This window comes from Pholcus phalangioides, unplaced genomic scaffold (genome assembly GCF_987345545.1).
Source record: "Pholcus phalangioides strain wild (caught in Gottingen) unplaced genomic scaffold, Ppha-v1.0 ptg000011l_1, whole genome shotgun sequence".
NCBI lineage: Eukaryota > Metazoa > Arthropoda > Arachnida > Araneae > Pholcidae > Pholcus > Pholcus phalangioides.
Genome location: NW_028301604.1, coordinates 39,936,369 through 39,957,583, shown reverse-complemented (window position 1 = coordinate 39,957,583; position 21,215 = coordinate 39,936,369). Strand labels below are relative to the sequence as shown.

General features: G+C 39.9%; 1 protein-coding gene across 5 annotated transcripts in view; it reads right to left on the bottom strand.

The window, feature by feature from the left end:
* sev (receptor protein-tyrosine kinase sevenless) overlaps positions 1–21,215 on the bottom strand; it is a 1,896,734-nt gene that overhangs the window by 856,895 nt on the left and 1,018,624 nt on the right. For all 5 annotated transcript variants that reach the window (XM_089239534.1, XM_089239532.1, XM_089239533.1 and 2 more), the window contains one exon: positions 16,361–16,524. In XM_089239534.1, the coding sequence (XP_089095660.1) occupies positions 16,361–16,524 (164 nt within the window). The remainder of the gene's footprint in view (positions 1–16,360; positions 16,525–21,215) is intronic.

Sequence of the window (21,215 nt, the reverse complement as noted above, 5' to 3'; positions counted from 1 at the left end):
CCTATTATTAATTTTCTTTGAGTTTTTTTGTTGTATCATAAAATAGAGATACAGATTATAAGGATGACAAAAAATAATGTAGTACTTTTTAAATTAAATTGTTTGAATTTAAATTGGAATTAATTGAAATCATCTACGTATCGTTCGAAAAAAGAAAAAAATTATGATAGTTTAAAATAGCATCACTTGTTATTCTATTATTCAGACTTTTTATTGCGATATTCACTTTATATAAGTGTTTAAATAAAATGTTACTCAAAAAAAGGCACTGAAAATAAAGGTTTAGATATTGTGGAGTGTTTATATGTACGATACGAATTGTTTTTAAAATCAAAATTATCCTAATAAATGTAGGCTATAATCAGAGGCGGATTTATAGTTTTCCCACCTGTGGGCTATTTAAACCTTGCCTTCCTTCTTTCTTTGTTCTTGATCACCAATTACTTAATTTTGGTTACGCCCTTTCACTTGAACTTGTAATCTTGGGATAAAGCCCGCATACCCCCTCCTCACCCAGGAAATATACCTCTGAATATAATCTTATATTGTCTGTTAATGTTAATTCACTTGTATTGTAAGAAGAAATTTTTACTAATCGTTGACTGGAGCCGTATGAGTGTCATGTACATGAAGTTGCATACAATGGTCTAATTAAAAGTCCGATTTCATTCTTTTTACTTTAGAGTTGAAAAAAAATCGATTGACATTTGCAGTGGTGTCAGAGACAGGGATGATGGGGGTGCCCGGAGTACTTTATGGAATGGATATGAGCACCCAGAAGCGGGATTCAGAAATCAAAATTTCCTACTTCAAGATCAAGACAAGGACCCACAAGTTCCAAACACTTTCGGCATCCTTGGCCAGTCAAAGGTGCCGACATGAAGGAAACATTGAGGACGGGGGGGGGGCGAAAATCGCCATTCATTTCGTTTATAAGGGACTCAAACCCGTACTCAGGAAGCGAAATGGTGCATTGCATTGTATATTCCTGAGTTATTGGAGTGAGTAGGGGCTCAAATGGCATCAGCCTCCAGTTTCTGGCGCCTATGGTCGGAGTGTTTGTATTATCACATCGAAATAATATTCGAAGTGATTTGAAATGTACATTGCATTGCAAAAAAATAATTTGAAAATAAGACTTTTCGCAGCTGTTACACATAAAACTTAGATACATTGTCGATAAAAAATTCCTTAAAAGATATATTCCATGCATGGATACATTTAATAGTGAATTACGGAAATCGTGCTGGGGCACATTGATCGGACTTTATTATCTCGATGTGCACCCCCAACGCCCCTCACTGCGAGAAATGGAAATCCCGACAGAAATGCGGCTTATATGGTGAAAATTAAATTTAAAAAATTTATTGGATCCCAATTTATTATCTTGATTTACGTTCCAATGTCCCTCGATAACTTCAATGAAGACTTTCCTTCATTTGTTAAAAATAAAAACAGAGATGGGAAGGGGGAACATTTCCAATAAATGAGGAAATAAATTAGTTCAATTTTTTACGCCTAAAGCAAATACCCTATTTATAAGATCACAACAAACATATGAATTTTAAAGCAATTTAAATTTGTCACGATGAATTGGCATCGCGACGAAATGACATCGCTAGAACTTTGTACAGCGACGAAATGAGCCTGCGAAAAATTTGTATCGAAGTGAAATGATCCTGCGAAAAATTTGTACCGCGACGAAATGAGCCTGCGACAAATTGAACGCAACGAATTGTCCCGCGACAAGTTCAGTGCGACGAATTGACCTAGACCCATATGCCAAGCTCTCATTGGTTAAGGAGTAGAATTACTGAAGTGTTTCATGGTAGCGGCAACAAAGTAAGAGTTGTCAATTTGAAATTAGCAAATGGCAAAATCATGAAACGAAATGTACGACATATTTGTATTCTTCCTGTCCATTAAGGGGTCATTTAAGCATTACGTCAGCATCGATAAGGTGGGGAGGTTTCCGATTTGCTGACTTTTGATGACAAGGGTGGTTTGGATGATGCTTACGTCATCAACCACCCTTTATAAAAATATGAAATATTCTTAATGGCATCTTATTCGGTGAGCGAAAAACGTAAAAAACCTTTCGATAGTTATTAGGCACCTGAACTAACATTCTACCGATTGGTAAGTCCCCGTACAGAGCCACTTTAATGATCTATAAATGTTTCACGGATCCTTCCAGTGTTCTGGAAATGTTTCTGGACCGCTTAAGTGCTCTAAAACTGCGCCACGTCACTCAAGGGATCTCTAAATGTGCCACAGATCGTTTGAGTGTTCTGTAACTTTGTCGCCGGTTACTTAGGTGATATTTGAATGTGAAAGTGATCTTTGAGGCCTACTTCAGTGATCTGAAAATGTGCCACGGGCCACTCAAATGCTCTGGAATTGTGCCGCTTAGTTCAGTTTTACAAAATTAGGTTTGAGGAAGGTAAGCCACATCAGATAACCTTCAGGGTCACATTTGGTCTGCGGGTCAAGGGTTTACCATATATGGCTTAAAGGGTGGATCGCAATAAACTTTTGAAGAGAAATTTTGAGTTCTTACCTTTCAAATAGCATTGAAATTAACAGAAATAGATTATAACATATAAAGGAAAGGGTCAAAAATGGCTAAAAATTTGCTTACGTAATACTTGGACGGCCCCTAAGCATTGTTATCTTGGTGTTCATTCAGATCCATTTACCGATTTTCATTTCATGTATATATTGTTGAAATCGTATTGAATATGTGGAATTTATTTTCTTTGTATCATAGTACGATTTATTCATATGATTATGCGTATTATGATTCCAATCGTGGGGAGTGTAAAATGCTAAATATATATATTTGTTATATTCATCATCACCACTAGATGGCACTAATATCACTCCACCGCACTGGGTGAGAAAGTTTGTATTTTTATTTTTGTTCGGTTACTATATCTACAAAGCGTCTTCTATGAGTGATAGATCATCGGGGAAAATTAAGTACACATAATAATCCACAATGTGAAGAAAAAAATCTCAAAAATGATCGCACAATAAGCTCCATTCATAAATTTCAAACAAATTCAAAAATAATTGCACATCTCGAGAGAAATTAAATAATCCGTAAATAAAAGGTCGATCAGAAACATGGGTATCCAGCAAGCGTACGAGACTGCTCATTTGATTCTAGGGAATTAATATATTGTGAGATACGTTTCCGGTGGAAAGATATGTACATTGGGACAACAAAAAATTACATGGACAAGATCGTTGGCCTCACGTCTGTTGCAAACATTGCACTCTGACTTATTTCTAAAAAAACAAGGTTCTGCCAGAAGGATGTCGATGTGTCGTGGTTAATCTTAAGTTCAAAAAGCCTTATTATTTTAATTGGAAGGTTGATGAAAAGGTCTAAACTGCATCCCACCCATATCCGTATTCTGTAAATGCTCGAACTTTTTTATCTTAATTATTTTCGCATATGGAGCTTCAGTGTGAAGGTATTCATTTAGATCACGTTCAGTATGTGTTCCGAAAATTTCTTAGCAATTTTTTTAAACTCTTTCTGAGTGACTGGCAATCATGATCAAACCACGGATTTTTAATCTTACATTTTATATCACTACTCACCTTAATAAGACTACAGTGGTTTGCTGTTGTTATCACAGCATCATTGAAAAGATTCACGACATTGTCCAAGTCATGCGAGTTGAAATACTCATCCAATTTTGAGGTATTTTCGCTGAGATTTTCAACTATGAGAATATCTCATGATACTCTTCCAAGTCGAGCGAAAAAATTTTCGGGATGAATTTATTGAAAAATTATTCGACCAATTTATAAAAAAAGTGGTGAAGGTCGGAAAATAATCAGAAAATCGGGATAATCCAAAATTTCCAGCCTAGTAATATTAGTAAGTAAATACGGTGATACAGCTACATAATCTATTACTGTAAAATGACCTTCAACGTCGCCCGTTATTCTACCATTAAGAATGTTAAGGGAACATTCCTGCAAGAAATCCAAAAAAGTCTCCCGCTGTTATTTTTCACGTGAACAGTGCCTGGCTGCTTTTCAGCAGCAGATCAGCTCAAACATTCTGGGGGGAAAAATCACCATCGTTCCCTGTCCTTGCGTTAAAGTCACCACATAAAAATACCCGATTTCCTATCATTCAAATCAAAAATTAATATTTGTAGTTCAGTATAAATAATCTGGTAAAATCGGATGAGGGTGGAAAGTAAACAGCAATCAGCACAAATGTTAAAATGTTCGAACTTCTATCGAATTATCAGTAATCGTTACCACCCTCGTCCTCCATTTACGAACGGCGACGATGATACCCCCGAGTGTCGGCCAAAGATCATGGGACCGGGCTCTGGGAAACTTGAAAATTATGCCGAATCAAATTATTAGTATAAATAGTTGGTACCCATGTTTCGATCAAAATGAATACATCAAAATTAGACATCTGATTTAGGAAATCTGTATTTTTGGATAACAAACCATTAATGTTCCAACAAAAGATTTGAACTGGCACACCATGATTATTATTTCGTATACACTGGCAATCTACAAATTTAGATTAACTGCCGTATTCACCAACACAGTTTCAACTGCAATCACAGGTGAGAGGATTGAGGATCGAAACTGATTGGTTAAATTAAGGATTTTAACCAATCCGTGTCGATCGCTGATCGTTTAACCTGCGATTGCAGTTTAAATTGTGTTGGTGAATACGGCCGTTAGAGTTCAAGACATTGCTATTTATTCTGAAAGGAACAGCTTTTTGACCGGGGACGGCCATTTACTCCAAATTTGGAGCATCAGTTATGAACTCATCATTGAGTTCGGTTGGCGTCTGTTGATCACGATCACCAACGATATCAGCAATACGATCGGAGCGACTATCATACATAAATATGCGATCACCACAGTAAAGTTTGTTATAATACAAACGAATATTAGTCTCACCTTTGTCTTTGAGTTCACGGACACACGATCGCAGCTTACTCCGGGCCAGGCGGGTATGCACAGAAAAATCTTCGTCGATGTATATATTTGTTCCTTTGAGCTTCAATCGGTTTTTAAAAACAAACTCTTTCTATTTCAAAACTGAAAACTTACAAATCACACGTCGTGGATATTTATCACCTTTCCTACCGATTCTATGGACCCTGTCGAAAGACACATAAACGACAGCTAGATGATCGACACATATTTCCCAGCTTTTCTCTTTCAGAGCCCTCCTGAATTGATACTTTCGTACACAGACTTTAGTTTCGCGTTTGAGTCAACCTGCAGAGACAAGGTAAGCCTGATGGCGTCCGCAATGTCGAAATCCTCCGGCAATTGCGCCAATATTCCTGAAATTTTTTCCGCTGCAAATACATGGTCGTCAAAAGGACCTTCCCGTATGATCGAATCACCTGGAATTTCAGTAGCAGCATCCGGATCAGAACCAAAAGTGATTAAAGGATTAATTTGGTTAACACTCAATTTGTCAGATCGATGTTTGCTAATTTGGTTGTTAGAGTCTGTCGAGTCCATTATTATTAGTCCCAAAGAGCATTTTGGGCAGCGCCAGTGGACAGTTTGAGAATCCGACAAATTTCCGGTGATTCCGACACATTTACCGTGAAAATTCGATGAGCAACAAGAGCATTTAACACTGGTTGCTCGTGCCGAGCATTTCAGTTTACAAGTAGAGCAGAACGACGAAACCTCTGACGAACTCAGTGTTGTCAGTAACTCAAGAGAAAAAAATATTTAAAACCGACAATTAAGGATAACACAAAAAAAGAAAAAAATTAAAATTAAAACAAATCGTAAAAATCGTACCGAAAGCCGAAGGTTTTTGTTCACCAAGAACAATTCATACAGTCACGTTTTCCACCGTCATGACTCAGTTCGAGCCCCACTATACGATGGGCCGTTTCCAGTTGTGGACAGAACTGATAAGACTTTCAAAATCCATAAAAAAAAATGGTAAAGACATACTTTGGACATACCATCCGATTCCGATCCTTAGGACCAATTGTTGGAAGATGAATCAGAACTGAAGTCGGTGAATGCAAACCCATCTCTTATTCATGGGGGAATGGGCAGTGGGGGGGGGGGGCTTAGTGGACTATATCCGAGGGTGGTAAATTCAGAAAGGCGGAAAATTTGAGGGAATGTGTGTCAAGAAAATTGGTATAAGAGGATAAGAGCTGCGAAATATGTAGAGTCGATGCTGTATATAACGACTCCCTTTGTACTATCGAAAGCGGTTGTTATATCGAAGTAAAACGTATATGATAGTCATTGTATGAAAACAGTTTAGACTTATCCTACCGGTCGTTTTAATGTAATGGTCACTATAACATAGGGACGTTATAACTAGCGTTGACTATATAACCTTAAATAAATCTACCTCTGCGAGACAGTAACGGATTAGGTCAGTGAGTGACCTAAAGTGTTTGCAAGCACGGGAATGAGCAAAAGTGACCTGCAGAGCGAGGGACCACGTCAGTAAGTGATCTATTGTGCAAGCTTGTGAATGACCTGGAGCTTTTGTAACCTATAAAGCAAGGAACCATATCAGTGAGCGACCAAAAGAGGTACTTAGAGAATGTGCAAATATGTGAGTAACCAAAACAGTGTACAAGCATATGAATGACCAAAAGAGTGATTCGATTTAGAGAGAGAGTTTGAGCATAGGAGGATCAAAAAGAATGACTACAACCCCGTTTACATGTGCAATATTGTGGTAGCATTGGGGGTTCTAACACCCGCTTGACGACTTTTTCCCTTCGTAGGGAAAGGAATGGAGAGCAGTCATTGGTGAAAATTCTTGAAGCGTGTTTTAAACCCATTTTTTCTATTTCCCATGTAAACGGGGCACTGAGGATGAATTCGAGGAAAAAGTAGTGAAGAAAATTAGACTAGAATGGGAGAAGGGCGGCAAAGTTCGTGTAGCCCACGGGCAGCAAAAGCATAAATGCGCTTCTAGGAATGGAGTCTGATCAGCTAGTGTGTATATATATATATTCACTGTTTATTAAACTACAACGTGCTGCTGCTTGGAGTCTTCGTTTCATCAACAGCTGTAAATCTAAGAATAAAATAGTTGGTCCACTAAGGGCCGTATTCACCGACATGGTTTAAACCTGTAGTTACAATTTTTGGATGAGAGATCAACATAGATTGGTTAAAACCTTGAATTTAACCAATCTGTGTCGATCTCTTATCAAAAAATTGTGACTATAGCTTAGACCGGTATTCACAGACATGGTTTAAGTCCCACTGAATTAAATGATGCTACTCTCGCATTAATTCGGATCGTGCACAACTCAGTGTAGAAGAAGAAACTTTAAAGGATAAGTTTTCTCGATTAGGGAAATCCCCTTCTTCATTCCAAAGGTTTAATACGAGTGGGTGGAAGATTGGAACATTCGTATCTTTTTTAGTTCAAGTGCCAAGCTTGATCCATCTTTCTTACCTGAATACCATCATTTGACATACCATCATTTGACTCATAGTGGAACATTTCCATCTAAAATACCTTCATGCAATAAATTCAACAACAACTTTGGATCACGTCGCACAGTGCACATAGTTCCATATAGCTAATTTAGCTGGGAAAAAATATTTTCTCAAAAACTTGGTGCATGTTTTTTGAAAATTCCTTTATGTCCACATTAGAAATATAGATCCACACATGCTGAGATATATGAATGAATTATAATAGCACTCGGTAATGATTCCCAATGATTCCTTAATTAGCCTTACAAATTGGCTCACCATATCAACTTTTCTTTCCGCTGTGTTAGTGCTCGAGCCAGATGGATTTTCCATGAACGATTCTCTACCTAACTGTTCCATTCTGAGTTTGGACACTTGGGAATTGTTCCTCCTTTAGCATCACGAACAGTTCCTTGATGTACCACTCCATCACCGTCTTGCAGATTTCTGTCGAGCTAAGTCATTTTGTAGCATCACTCTATCCCACTCATCACTTTATCTTCTAACCCACGGGAGTCGTCTGAGACACTTTATTGTGAGGCGAGCTGGCCCCCAGGTTGGGGTTCTTCCACAAAGAATAGTTACATTCTTCTTAATTATGACATTTCTATTCATGAATGGCGTAGCTGAAATTCCTGACTTTTATATTGGCATTATATTGTTCCGGATAATTTTCCCACAAGACTTCGAGATTGCAAAACAAGAAGCGGTTCGACGGACAAACACAGATTTATTTACAGAACAGCAATTTACACGTATTTACAGGCTAATCAGAGAGCTAACAACTTTCTCGCAAAGTTTAAACACAACTGACTGAATCTCCTTGTGCCTCTCTGAGCCCTGTCTAGCCTGTCATCTTGTGAGCGCCGCATTATTTATAACGCCGGAGAAACTTCGAGAAAAAGAACATTCCACAAAATTCTATTTTACAGTTTCTTAGTCGACGGTGCCACCACACGGACTGCCTGGAGGGGCGTTGAGTCACTGCTTGGAGGAGCGGGACTTTCTAGATTTTTCTCTACACGCCCTGCCATTTCTCCACCAATCACAGTCATTTCCGCAAAACCGAAACCGGTATCAACCGATTTCGATATTTCTGAGAGCCATCGAACGATCGCGCCATCTATCGTCGATAGTTCGTAACAATATTTTTGACCGGCACGTTTATAATCCGAAAGAATGACTAATATCTGTTACCGTTTTCTTGCTATCCCAGTTTAAAATCCGTCAATCGATTGTGGGAAGATTCTGTACGTAACATAGATTGATTAAATGTAATACACATAAGAGGAAACCACAGTGCAATTCTTCAGGTGTGACGCGAACGACAACTCACATTCGCGTAAGTGATGCCAATGATGTCCTCTTCAAATTCTAGATTCTATACATGTTACTAATGATTTAAACGTTTTTTTTTTACAATGTTTTAATTATTAATAGATTGTTTATAATTCTTTAATGTTGCGAAGTCCTTTCCTGAGGCATTCTCAAAGGTCAAAATCACGAGAAAACGTGGTCACACGGGAAACAAATGAAAATGGGATTTCATCGCGAAGAAAACTTGACTAGAAAGGCTATATTATTAAAATCACTTACGAAGTACCGATATTTTTTTGTTGCAAAGACAATTAAATTTTTCCAACCTAAAGCTTAATGTACATTTTCGCAGTTAGTGAATCACGGCCTCAGTTGTTGCCGATAAATGCTGAAAACTTCAGCCACAAACAGAAGACAATTTCTTATAACAAGTCTCTACAAATACACTGGTGTAAGAAATTAAGAGAATTTGCAGACCTGGTCGATTATCTCTAGAACTACTGTACCGATTTTAATGAAATTTGATATGTACATACATTGATACAATACAAAACAAATAACCAATCAATAATTGTAATACACACTCATGATCGTGCGTAACACTCGTTGGAGTCTGAAGGTATGAAACAGCGGTTGCAGAATAAACAAAAAAATGGGTTAATAGGGGGTATGGTCCCCTCTTACAGATTTACAGGTCTCGCAGCGTGATTTCATACTTGAACTAAGGCAGTTTATCATTTCCTGTGGCAATTGGTCCCACTCGTTCAGCAACGCTGTTTTAATTCCCTGGGTGGTGCTCTTTCAGACATGCTCTATAGGGAGATCTGGCTGGCCAATCCTTCCTTCGCGAATATCCTCACTCTCTAGAAAATCGTCGAGCAGAAGAGCTCTATGTGGCCTCGCATTATCGTCCATTAAAATGAACTCAGGGCCAACTGCACCCCTGAAAAGGCGAAAATAGGGCTCCAAGACCTCATCCCTATACCTCACACCAGTCACAGTGCCTCTTTCAAAGACATGGAGAGGTGTGCGGCCATCCAACATGATGCCTGCCCAGACCATTAAACCTCCTCCGCCATAATGGTCGATTTCGCGGACATTGGAGGGTAGGTAGCGAGTCCCTGGTTCTCTCCATATGAACGTATGGCGAGAATTTGTGCTTAGGCTGAACCGGGACTCATCAGTGAAGAGAACTGCAAACACCAAACATGGCCCCCGCTCTGTCCCTTGTGGGATATAAGCAGGCTACCTTGCGGCTGGGCCATGCTGGAAAAAAAAAACAAACAAAAAAACACCGTAAGCCACAGGGCCCAACCCCGCCGAGGCCCCCATCGCCTCCGAATCACGGCAGTCACTTCCCCCCCCCCCGGAGCTCGGGCGGATCGCCCGCAAGAGGCCAACGAAAACATTCCGAGCCATCCGCCTTCATCACTGTGCTGTGTCCCCAACCATCAGCCAATCTGCAACACCAACTTCTCTCATCTTGTCTTCTGTTGGAAGGGTTTTTTCATAGGTCCGAATCTGAAAATAGAACATGAAAAACGGGATACACATGTACAAATTTAGGTCCAATGAACTATAAATATGTGAGTGGGAATTATCAATATTGATCAATTGCTGGTATTAATAATATCACAAGACTGAAGGAGCCGGGGGGACTTTCCATTGCCAGTTAGAGACTTATTTAGATATGGATATTATAGACCTAATTGTTAACTTGATGAGTTAATTAAAGATAGTTAATCTTAACGAGATGAGTTAATTGATGGTAGTTAGGGAAAATCGAAATAGTTTATAGATATTATATAATAGTAGTAGTGATCCATGGGAAAACGAGCAGAAAAGAAAGAAAAGTAAGAAGTTACAGTGAAGGTAAAAGAAACCTACGATAGTATAAGAATGTAGGTCAGGAGGCAAAATTTTGGGTAATAGTGAATCGCATGAGATGGGAAAGTTTAATCCCAGGAGACAGACTGTTGAATTTATGGGAAAAGCTATATTTTGGAATGCAGTTGTATGTAGTCGGAGATAATGAAGGAAAATGTAATAAAACGGGACCCTAGTTGAGAATGTTAGGTGGGTAAAATAATATTCGTGTCAAGCTGAAGACCGTGGCACTGGAAATCTTATGAAAAATGAGATAAGGCTAAATAAGATAAGGCTAATAGAATGACCAGCGACTTTGTCGCTGGTCAAAAGCATTGATTTACGAAGGAATGTGCGTCTAGACGGTTTCTATGGACGTGGAGCGGATCTAAATTAAATGGTAGGGTCAAAGGTTATGGGAATGTGAGATTTTCCCAGAGAAGGAGATGGGCCAATGAAATTATGTTTAATACTAAAAAGGGGTCAGACGGGAAAAGAGAATTTCAAGATGAGCGAATGGAAAGTCTTGAAATAGCGAAAAAAGGTGGAGTTGAAATTATCAATCAAAATATAAAGAGATTTTAACAGAGAGAAAAAGGGGATTCCGCAGAGTGAGAGTTTTTTGAGTGTTAGATCAGAGGGAGAGGGAGTCAGAATCTTAGGACAGAAGGATGACGTCGAAGAAATTGTGGTCTAGGATCTTTAAAGGGGTAAGTGATGCTCAATATGTATTGTCATGTTTTTAGAATAAGTGCCTCCACATCACTGAAAAAGTTAATTGTTAATGTGCATGTACCTGTGTAATCTGTAATGAATCATCATAATAATGTAAATAAATTCAATGTAAATTTAAATGGGAGTATACGTAATTATTTTCAAGTCTCAATAACTTCTAATTAGTTTAGAATATGTTTAAACCTGGGTTAATACGGGGATTTGGGGTTGCTCTTCACTATAGAAGGAGACCTTAATTCCAGTAGGAAGTTACACAACGCGATGAGAAACAGGATAATAGTACTGGCTTAAATATAAAATGGGAACTGGCTACTAAGCATAAGGGGAGAGTCAACATAATGACGAGATCAAGTCCGGAGAAAGTACAAAGTTCACTTGAATATACAAGGTTCAGTTGCGCACTAGTGGATTCACCGGCGGTATACATTCGAATACATTGATGAAAAACAATAATTATGGCGTTTCGTATAGCAGTTGAGAAAGTATATATAATGTGATTATAAGCAGGTGTCCAAGTGCAACGTCAGAATTTTTATAACAGATGGGCTCTGGGAATGATCTAGACAAAAAGCGATGCCACGAAACGTAAGATATATAGCGTACATACATGATGATACGATGTATAGTATATAACATAAGCGTAGTGAATATACATGAAATAGGATAAAATTTAATTTATAGGACATCTACAAACTACGCATGATTCATAATAAAAATTCAGACAACAATTGAACCAAAAATAAAAATTCTATCGACAATGCAATCAATAAAAAAAATTCAATCAACAATTGAGCTCAGCCCTTCAAAGCAGAGTAGCAAAATTCAAACAGGATATTATTAAACATTGAATCTGAAGTATATGCTTTGGATAAAAGAATACATCATATATGAACATGGAACGAATACATACTGGCACCACTGACAATAAGAATGATAAATTTCATCAAAATATTACTATATATATTTTATATCACATGGGGTTAGGAAAGACGTCGCAGTTATGGTACATAGTCTGAGTCCGAATCAGAGTCCAAGGGATCTTCTCTGTCTTCATATGCAATAGGTCTCGGGAAGATGTATAACTCTTGATTATTTTCCATAAAGTTGATAAGATTTTTAATCTTATGATAAGTACCAGGATTTTGGAAGACCTTCAACTTCCAAGACTGTGTATCAGCAACAGGGATTTGTAAGTGGAAGTCTTTGGTCTACGGGGAGGCTGTAGCGTAGTGGATGACCGTGCCCTCCCCGCCACATTTGCATTTCTCAGTCTGTCGATGAAACCTCGCCAGATATGCTGGGAAAGGACCATGTTCAGAAAAGAATATAACCATTTCTCTGGTCCATTTCCCATATTTGTATCTAGCTGTGGGGAGGAGGGCATATATTTTCCTGCCCACTTTGCGTTCTGTCTGCCATCGATTCTGCCACTTCTGCATCATTTCCTCAGATAATATGTTTTTTGCCCACGACGTAGGGAAGAGCAGCGAAAAGTCAGACGTCACTCTTGCAGTCGCAGCTTTTGCAAGTTGGTCTGCCTGTTCATTCCCATATGTCCCTGCATGAGCTTTCACTCAATTGAGACTGATTTGAGGATTGGCACACAGAACCTTTCTGATTTGCCTAGCGATGAGGTGTTGAGACAGGGGATCCCTGATTGAATGGAGTGATGAAAGTGAGTCTGTGAAGATAGATGTTCTCTTCTGGAATTCTTCCGCTTTCTTAAAAAAGCAAAGAGTTCGGTTTGGAATACCGTGTTATTGGTATTCAATTTACAAGACCATCTGTAGAAGATGTCATCTTTCTGAAGGATAGTAAACGCCGCTGCAACTCCATTTTCCATCTTTGAACCATCGGTATAGATGTCGAAATAGGATTTTTTAAACAGTTCCATGTCAGTCAGGTCTGTAGATATTTGTCTATCATCAGGATATTCTGCCGGTTGTCTCGTCCATCCGGTGATTTCCCTTTGGAGTTGAGTGTGACTGATGTGAGTTGCATCATGTAGTTGGATATTGCGTTTGTTCCGAAGTGCCCCTATTTTAGCTTCGTACTCCACGATATATCTTAGTGGAGGCAGACCAGCCAAGATTTTCAGGGCGTTTGTTGGTGAAGTCGAGTAAGCTTTGAGGATGTACAATAAGCAACCACGTTGGATAGAATCAAGACGTCTACCCTGTGATACCCCAGGCTGGGGCACCATATGCGATGATCCTCTCAGCCACTGTCATATATAGAATTCTTCGCATTGACGTGGTGATGCCCCATTCCTTTCCGGTAGAGCACCATAATCTTGGCATGAGGGCATTAATTTTCGTCGAAATTGTAGCTATATGGCTATACCAATTGAGTTTGTCATCAAATGTCACCCCGAGAATCTTGATATTAGGTCGTTTCTTGATGAAATTGTCGCCAATTTTTACCGATGGTGGTCTTTTGGAAGAGAGCCACAAAAAGTTGGTTTTATCCATAGCAATGCTGAGTCCATGTTGGTCTAACCAATGATGGATTTCATTCAGCACATATGTGGCTAGTCTACCTGTGCCTTCTACCGTAGGGCCCGAGGCCATTACCGTAATGTCATCGGCGTAGGCCTGGACCCTGACATTCTTCGGCCACCTCTTAACGAGGAGATCATTAAGAAATAAGTTCCAAAGTAGTGGCCCAGAACACGATCCTTGAGGGCATCCCCTTGTCATTCTATGTCGAGCTGTTCCTAATGGTGTCTGGATCTGTACTATCCTGTGTTGGAGCATGCTTATCAGGATATTGGCTAGATTAGATGGTATAGGCAGATTAAGCAATTTTTCCTTGATAATATTATGATTGATGTGATCGAAAGCCCCCTGGATGTCCAGGGTAATTATTATGACGTTATGTTTTTTAATTCTTTGATTTTTGATCTCTGTGACAATGTCCATGAGAGCTTGTTCTGCTGAACTCCCATGGCGAAATCCATATTGAAGGGGGCTGATGACATTAGATTTTTCCAAGAAGAAGATAACTCTCTGGCAAATGACTTTTTCGAACAATTTACCCAATGTTGATAACAAATGAATGGGTCTATATGATTTAGTTGATGTTGGATCTTTGTCTCTTTTGAGGAAGAAGAGGACATTGCTAATCTTGAAATGTCGTGGGAAATGTTCAAGTTGAAGGCATTAGTGAAGAGAACGGTCGCCCATTGATCCATACTCCCCTCCAATCTCTATGCTGCTCTCTGCACCATGATAAACGGATTCTCCTGTCCGTAGAAGTGAACGGGACGCAAACAGCAAGTCTTCTTGCAAACAACCCTCTCTCATGAAGTCTTTTATAAACAGTCACCCTTGATACACGGGTTCCTGTGGCTGCATACAAGTCACGAGAGAGCTGAGAAGCTGTAGCACTCCTGTTACGCCTCGCTATAATCGACAAATGGCGATCTTCTCTGGCCGTCGTGGGTCTTGGACGACCTTGCCCAGGCTTTCTCTCGATGGACCCGGTATCCTGGAACTGTTTCCATCAGTTACACACGACGCTGGGCGTTAAATTTAACTCTCTACAAATCTGGACGTGGGATTGGCCTGCTTCTAGCCTCCCCACAATTCGCCACCTCATTCCATCATCTAAACGTTGGTGGTTACTCATTTTTACTGTTACAATTTGAAATTAAGCGATTGCTGCAAAATAACACCAAGAAATTCGCCGAGGTGTGCTAGCGAACGAAATGCGTCTTAACTTACGCGCGCTTATAAAGCCTGTTTCTCTACTGGCTCCGCCTACACACACGTGTACGCTTACGTATTTGACGTACAAGATTTGCAGTTTTGTCTAGAAGCAATGGTTTTACATTCAGTTCAGTTCTTTTCATGAAATTCGATAAAATATGCAAATTCTCTTAATTTATTTCACCAGTGTAATATTGCATTACATTTTTTTTATAGTGAATGACAAAGCAAGATTCATATTTTACTAAATCAAAGTAGGCCTATGTTTGTGAAGTCGAGATTGCAGAGATATCTCGCTGTTCTAACATTTTCGGACAGCCTGTGGAAAGATAAATCTCGGTATAATGATACTTTGAAGACCAAGGAAAACCATCGTTGCAGAGGGATTATCGTTATATCGAGAGGCCGTAGTTTAACATTAGACTAAAGGCATTTTCAAACAAGACTTGAAAACATCTTTGTAGAGGGATTTGTCGTTATAATTTATGTTTTGTAGCATTCTTACGATGGAATATTTTTACACACGCTCTCTCTCTCTCTATCTCTCTAGGAAAGTTTTTTTCGGTTTGAATCGAGTTAGCGTGTAAAGTTTTACAGGGTGTCCAATAAATGCTGGCACTCATCAACCGTCCGTCGTAGAGGTACGATTCCAGTTTAAAAAACGCTCAACAGGGATTCAAAAATTACCGTCCCACTATAGTGAAAATACAGCATGTAGCTAAATAAAAAACTAAATTTTTTAACGGTAAAAACGGTTTTACGCATTTAACGATGTTCTTTACCAAATTTCTCCGTTTCTGGAATTCCAATGTCTCTATGAATATCACACTTTGAAACCGATCCATCAAGAGAGACCGGGCAACAACTTTCTAATTGGAAGTTACAGCACAGAGGGACCGTTTAAAAATTTAGATTTTTTTTATTTTGTTGCACACTGTATTTTCACTCTCAAAACTAAAACAGGGTAATTTTTTAAACGCCTGTTGATCATTTTTTAAACTGTAGTTATACCTCTACGGTGGACGATTGATGAGATAAAGGCTGTGCTATTACTTACAGGACATCCTGTGTAATTTTACAGGCTAACTCGATTCAAAACCAAAAACTTTCCAAGAGATAGAGAGTGCGTACGCGTGTAAAAATAATTTCATCATAAGAATGCAATAAAACATAAAAAAAATGAGCAATGTTAATTAAGTCTTGCCGAAAAAAGAAGCTATCAGATTTTAAAAACGGAAACTTACTTGAACAGGATTTGAATAATAAATTTTTGGTGCAAACCAATCAATAGCAATACTCTCCACGTCCATAACGTTTATTACATTTCTGATATATTTCATTTGAATGTCATACATGTACACAGAAGAACTGGCCAGCAACACCAAGTTTCCATTGTACCACTTTATGCCTAAAATGATAAGAAAGATTACAATTAGTAAATTAAGTTAAAAATTAATCTATAAAATTTTCTCTTCATTTATTCCATCCAATTTTTTAACTTATTTTATAAATATAATATATTGTACGACCGGATTCATTTTTCAAAATCATCTCGATCAGAACATCTCAAAAGCACCTCTTACTTGAAATACTGTAATGAATTTTTCAAATTGTCATTCTTTTTCTTATAAAATAATTTTTCTCTAACAGATCAGTGCAGGTACATCAGTATAGGATATACAGGGTATCCTGTAAGTGCTAGCACGGCCTTTATCTCATCAACCGTCAGTTGTAGAGGTATGATTCAGTTTAGAAAATGCTCAACAGGCGATCAAAAATTACCCTGGACCACTTTTGAAAATACAGCGTGAAACAAAATACAAAATCTAAACTTTTATACGGTCCCTTGTGCTCTTACTTCTAATAGAAAATTGTTGCCCTGTCTCTCCTGATGCCAACCAAACAAGAATTTTATGATTCTAACTGTAAGTGCAATATTCATAGATATATTCCAATTCTATAAACGGAGAAAAGTTTGGAAAGAACAGCGTTACATACGGAAAAACCCCCATTTTACTCGCATTTAACCAACACCTCCTGTAACTACAAGGCCTTCCCATAGCTAGCTGTTGCGTAAATGACCTCATCAAAAGTCGTCGACTTTTAGAATATGATGGAAATCTTCATTTCTCGGGATAGGGTATCTATCAGGCACTGTTTGTGAATTCAGTCGTCTAATCACCACAAGGACGATATGTCCCATCAGATTTTTGAACTAGATGTAAAGGGCTTGCCCATTGAGAATTTGATGGTCTAATTATGTTGTTATCGAGCATGAATTTAAATTCTTGCTTAGCAATTAAAAGTCTCTTTGGGTCAAGTTGTCTGGCTTTTGAATAGATGCCACTATGTAATGTTTAACATCATGTTTAGGATTTGTTGGAAACAAAATTGGTTTCAGGATATCAGGATACTGTGACAACAATGAGAAAAAATGTGAGTATCTATCCATAGTGATTATGACACTTACTTTAGAGATGGATGCAGCAGTACCTGAGATACTAAGCTTCGTTACATCAATTAATTTTCTCTTATTGAGATCAATTAAATTGAATTTGTTGAGAAAATCAGCACCCAATATTCCTTTGTTAATCTTCGCAATGATGAAGGGCCATTGAAAATCTCGGCGAAGTCTTAAATCCAATTTTAGTACTTTGACACCATAGGTTTCGATTTTAGAACCATTTGTAGGCAGTTGATTGTTTTGGGTGGTAGCTGGAATTATGCTTACATCAGCCTCACTATCAACAAGGAAATGCAGCTTTGAATTTGTCTTTGACGAAAAGTCGAAACTTGCGACAATCTTGCTGTGTTTCTGCCGTAGAACTTGCCGCAGATCCTACTGCAGGTTGGAGTTTTCCTGTGTTTTGAGCGATTTTCAAGCCAACTACAAGGAGCTTTACATTTCTCAGAACGACATCTTTCGTCGAATCGGAAATGATAATAACAGTACTTTCCGTTGGGATTGAAACGCGATCGGGATTTGCTGCGAGATCTAGCACGGGAACGATTTGGTTCTCGAGAACGCGATTACACATTTAATTGCGATAATTGCTGCTCCAGTCATGAAATTTTTATCCAAGAGAGATCGACACACATTTTCATTAGTGACAGCACAGGCTTGGGATCTTGGAGTCATATCCGATATTCGATCAGCCATTGCAGCCAACTTAGTAACGTCTTCGTCACTCACTATCAGCACATTGCGAATCGGATCTGGCAATTTCTCAAGCCATAAAGTTTTTATTAAATTATCCGAAACATCAGCCGTAGCCAGACTTCAGTTTCTGCAAAAGCTGGCTGGGCTTCATGTCACCTAGTTCTATCCCGGTGATGAGCCGTTTAATGCGAACAGTCTAACCTTCCCTGAATAAATTCATTAATCTCGATTTTGATTCCGAATATTTATTAGCACTGTCGCTGCTGACAATGTCCCATATGTTCTCGACAAATTTTGGTGCTAACTGAAACACCAGATGATTAAATTTTGTAACATCTGAAACGATACCATTGATCTTAAATTGCACCTCTACTTGATAAAACCAGATCTCCGGTTTATCAGTCCAGAAGGGAGGAATCTTACTTTGTGCAACTCCGACGGCGTGCACTTTTTTTCTTCTTCTTCTCCATCCATTTTGTTTATAGTAGACGGGTCACCAGATATTGATAGGACCCGCTACGAGTCCAGCAGACCAAAGTGGCCCAGGTATGGATATGCAGGAGCCGGAGCCGAACGAGGCAGAGGCAGGAACCCAACAAAGCTCTACCCGCATTCAGGACCCACGCCTGAGGGACAAGGACTCGGAAGGAGGGGAAATGGGGGAAGGGGAGCTTGCGGACAGTGACAGCGCCACATCCCAAGCGGGGCCAAGAAGGAGAGAGCGTACGGTGGGCCGACTGGAACGGAAGCGAGCTACACACCACGAGAGAGGTTGTGAGAACCAACGAAGAGAGGCTTCTGGCCCTACCAACAAACCCCCGGACCACAACAATGAAAAGAGAGGCATCGTATGCCACCGCAGCCACGGAGGGGGAAAGAGTACACACGATGCTCATGTACCCAAGGCACGAAGAGGAGAGAGCCAAATTTCCTAGGCTCATAGAAGAAAACAGATCCAGGCTTGGGATCAGGACCAGTCTGATCAGGATCCGACGAGTGCAAGGGGCATATGCCCTAGACTTGAACAACGAAGTAGACGACCGAGGGTTACCCAGGAGGGTGACTGAAACCAGAGAGCTGAGTGAAGCGATGGCGGCGAGACCACCGAAGACCAGGAGGCAACTGATAATGGTCAGGGACCAGAAAAGAGGTGGACATCCAAGTCCTCTGCAGAGGTTTGGAGGGTGCTCTAAACCAGAGAGAAGAGGAGGTGGAGTATAAGTTCCATCTGAGATCAAGAGAAGAGGGAAGAAAGCACGTCACCATGGAGCTCGGCCTCAACAGGGAGGAGTGCTGAGGAAGGGGCACGTGACAATCAACATGGGTCGCATCGACATTAAGGCGTTCACCCCCTCCCCGAGATGCTTCAGGTGCCAGAAGATGGACCACGGAGCCCGAGTATGCCCGAGCCCCGACCCCATCTGTGCCAGATGTGCTGACAGGAACGAGACGCCGACATGCCAAAGTACCCTGGTCAGGTGTGTTTAGTGATACGATGTTACATTGATTACGAACGAGAAACATAACAAAAACTTGAATAAAACATCCAGCAGAGACATATATAACCATGACAACGAGCCGACATTGAAATGCCATACTATGATAAATTAATATAACATCTTCCTCCCTTTAGGGGGAACCCATAAGTTTCTTATAATTTGTGAGATATCTCATTGGGGTGATATCTCATCCTTGGTTGCTGGAGATTTAGGACCACTTCTTTCTGGCTTGTACTCAGGATCTTGCATCTCAGCTAGGGATGTCACATTGTCTTGGTGGTGACAGCCTGACTGTGAAGCTGTATGCTTGGTTTCCATATCTTGTTGAACTCGTAGTTTAATGAATTGTCTGCTTCTAGACGTGGAGTCCACGTTTGTACGGACCTCATACGTGAGCGGACTGATCTGTTTTGATATGCAGGCTTCTTCCCAAATCGGTCTCTTGTGTAGAGCGTTCCGGTGCCACACTGAAGCTCCAGGACGCAATGGCGAAAGGTCTTGTGATGCTCTGTTATGTCGCTGAGCCATCTCATTCTGCCTTTCTAGCAACTTTGCATGGACTTCAGGAACCTGCGGTAGGGTGAATTGTAGACGCTGGCTACTGGTCGGCAGGCTCGTCCGTGTAGGTCTTCCAAAGATCCTTTGCATTGGGCTGCACCTCAGTTGCCCATTTGGCGGGTTGCGTTGAGCTAATAAGCCGTCGTGGCACTAATATTTGTGTTAGTCTCTGGCCAACCTTCCAACATAAGGTGTTTAACTTCCTGCAATGTAGAATCACACTGCCAGGTATGCGTCTTCTGCGATTGATTTCAAAATTTTAACAGCAGATTCTGCCTGACCATTCGAACGGCTGTTCCCCGGGCTCGACATGAAATGACGGAAGCCCCAGCTATTTGCGAATTCTAGAAACTGTTTGTTTTTGAATTGCGGACCACCGTCTGTGATAAGCGTGCAAGGAATTCCATGCCGAACAAAATGATGCTTCAATTTGTGAATTACTGTGCTAGCTAGAGTGTTTTGAAAGAAGTCTACTTCTATGAATTTGCTAAAGTAATCTACCAGGACCAAGTAATTTCGCTTTTTAGCTGAAAAATATCAGCACACCAGTTTAAGCCACAGGCCCGGAGGAATGTTGGAGTTGGCTGGGCTGGTGCGAAGGCAGCGCTACATAAGCTACATGACTCGACATACTGCCGAATATCTCCTGACATGTTCGGCCAAAAGACAGCTTCTCTGGCTCGTCTGAGACATGCATTTATTTATTCCCTGATGCCCGCATGCATTTTTTTTCTTCATTTCAGCTCGAAGTGTTCGTCGCACTACAATGTAGTGTCCTCTCACAATGATGCCATTAGAAATAGCCAATTCATCTCGATATGAAAAATATGCCGCCGCCGTGGTGTGTTGTGTGTTAGTCTCTGGCCAACCTTCCAATATAAG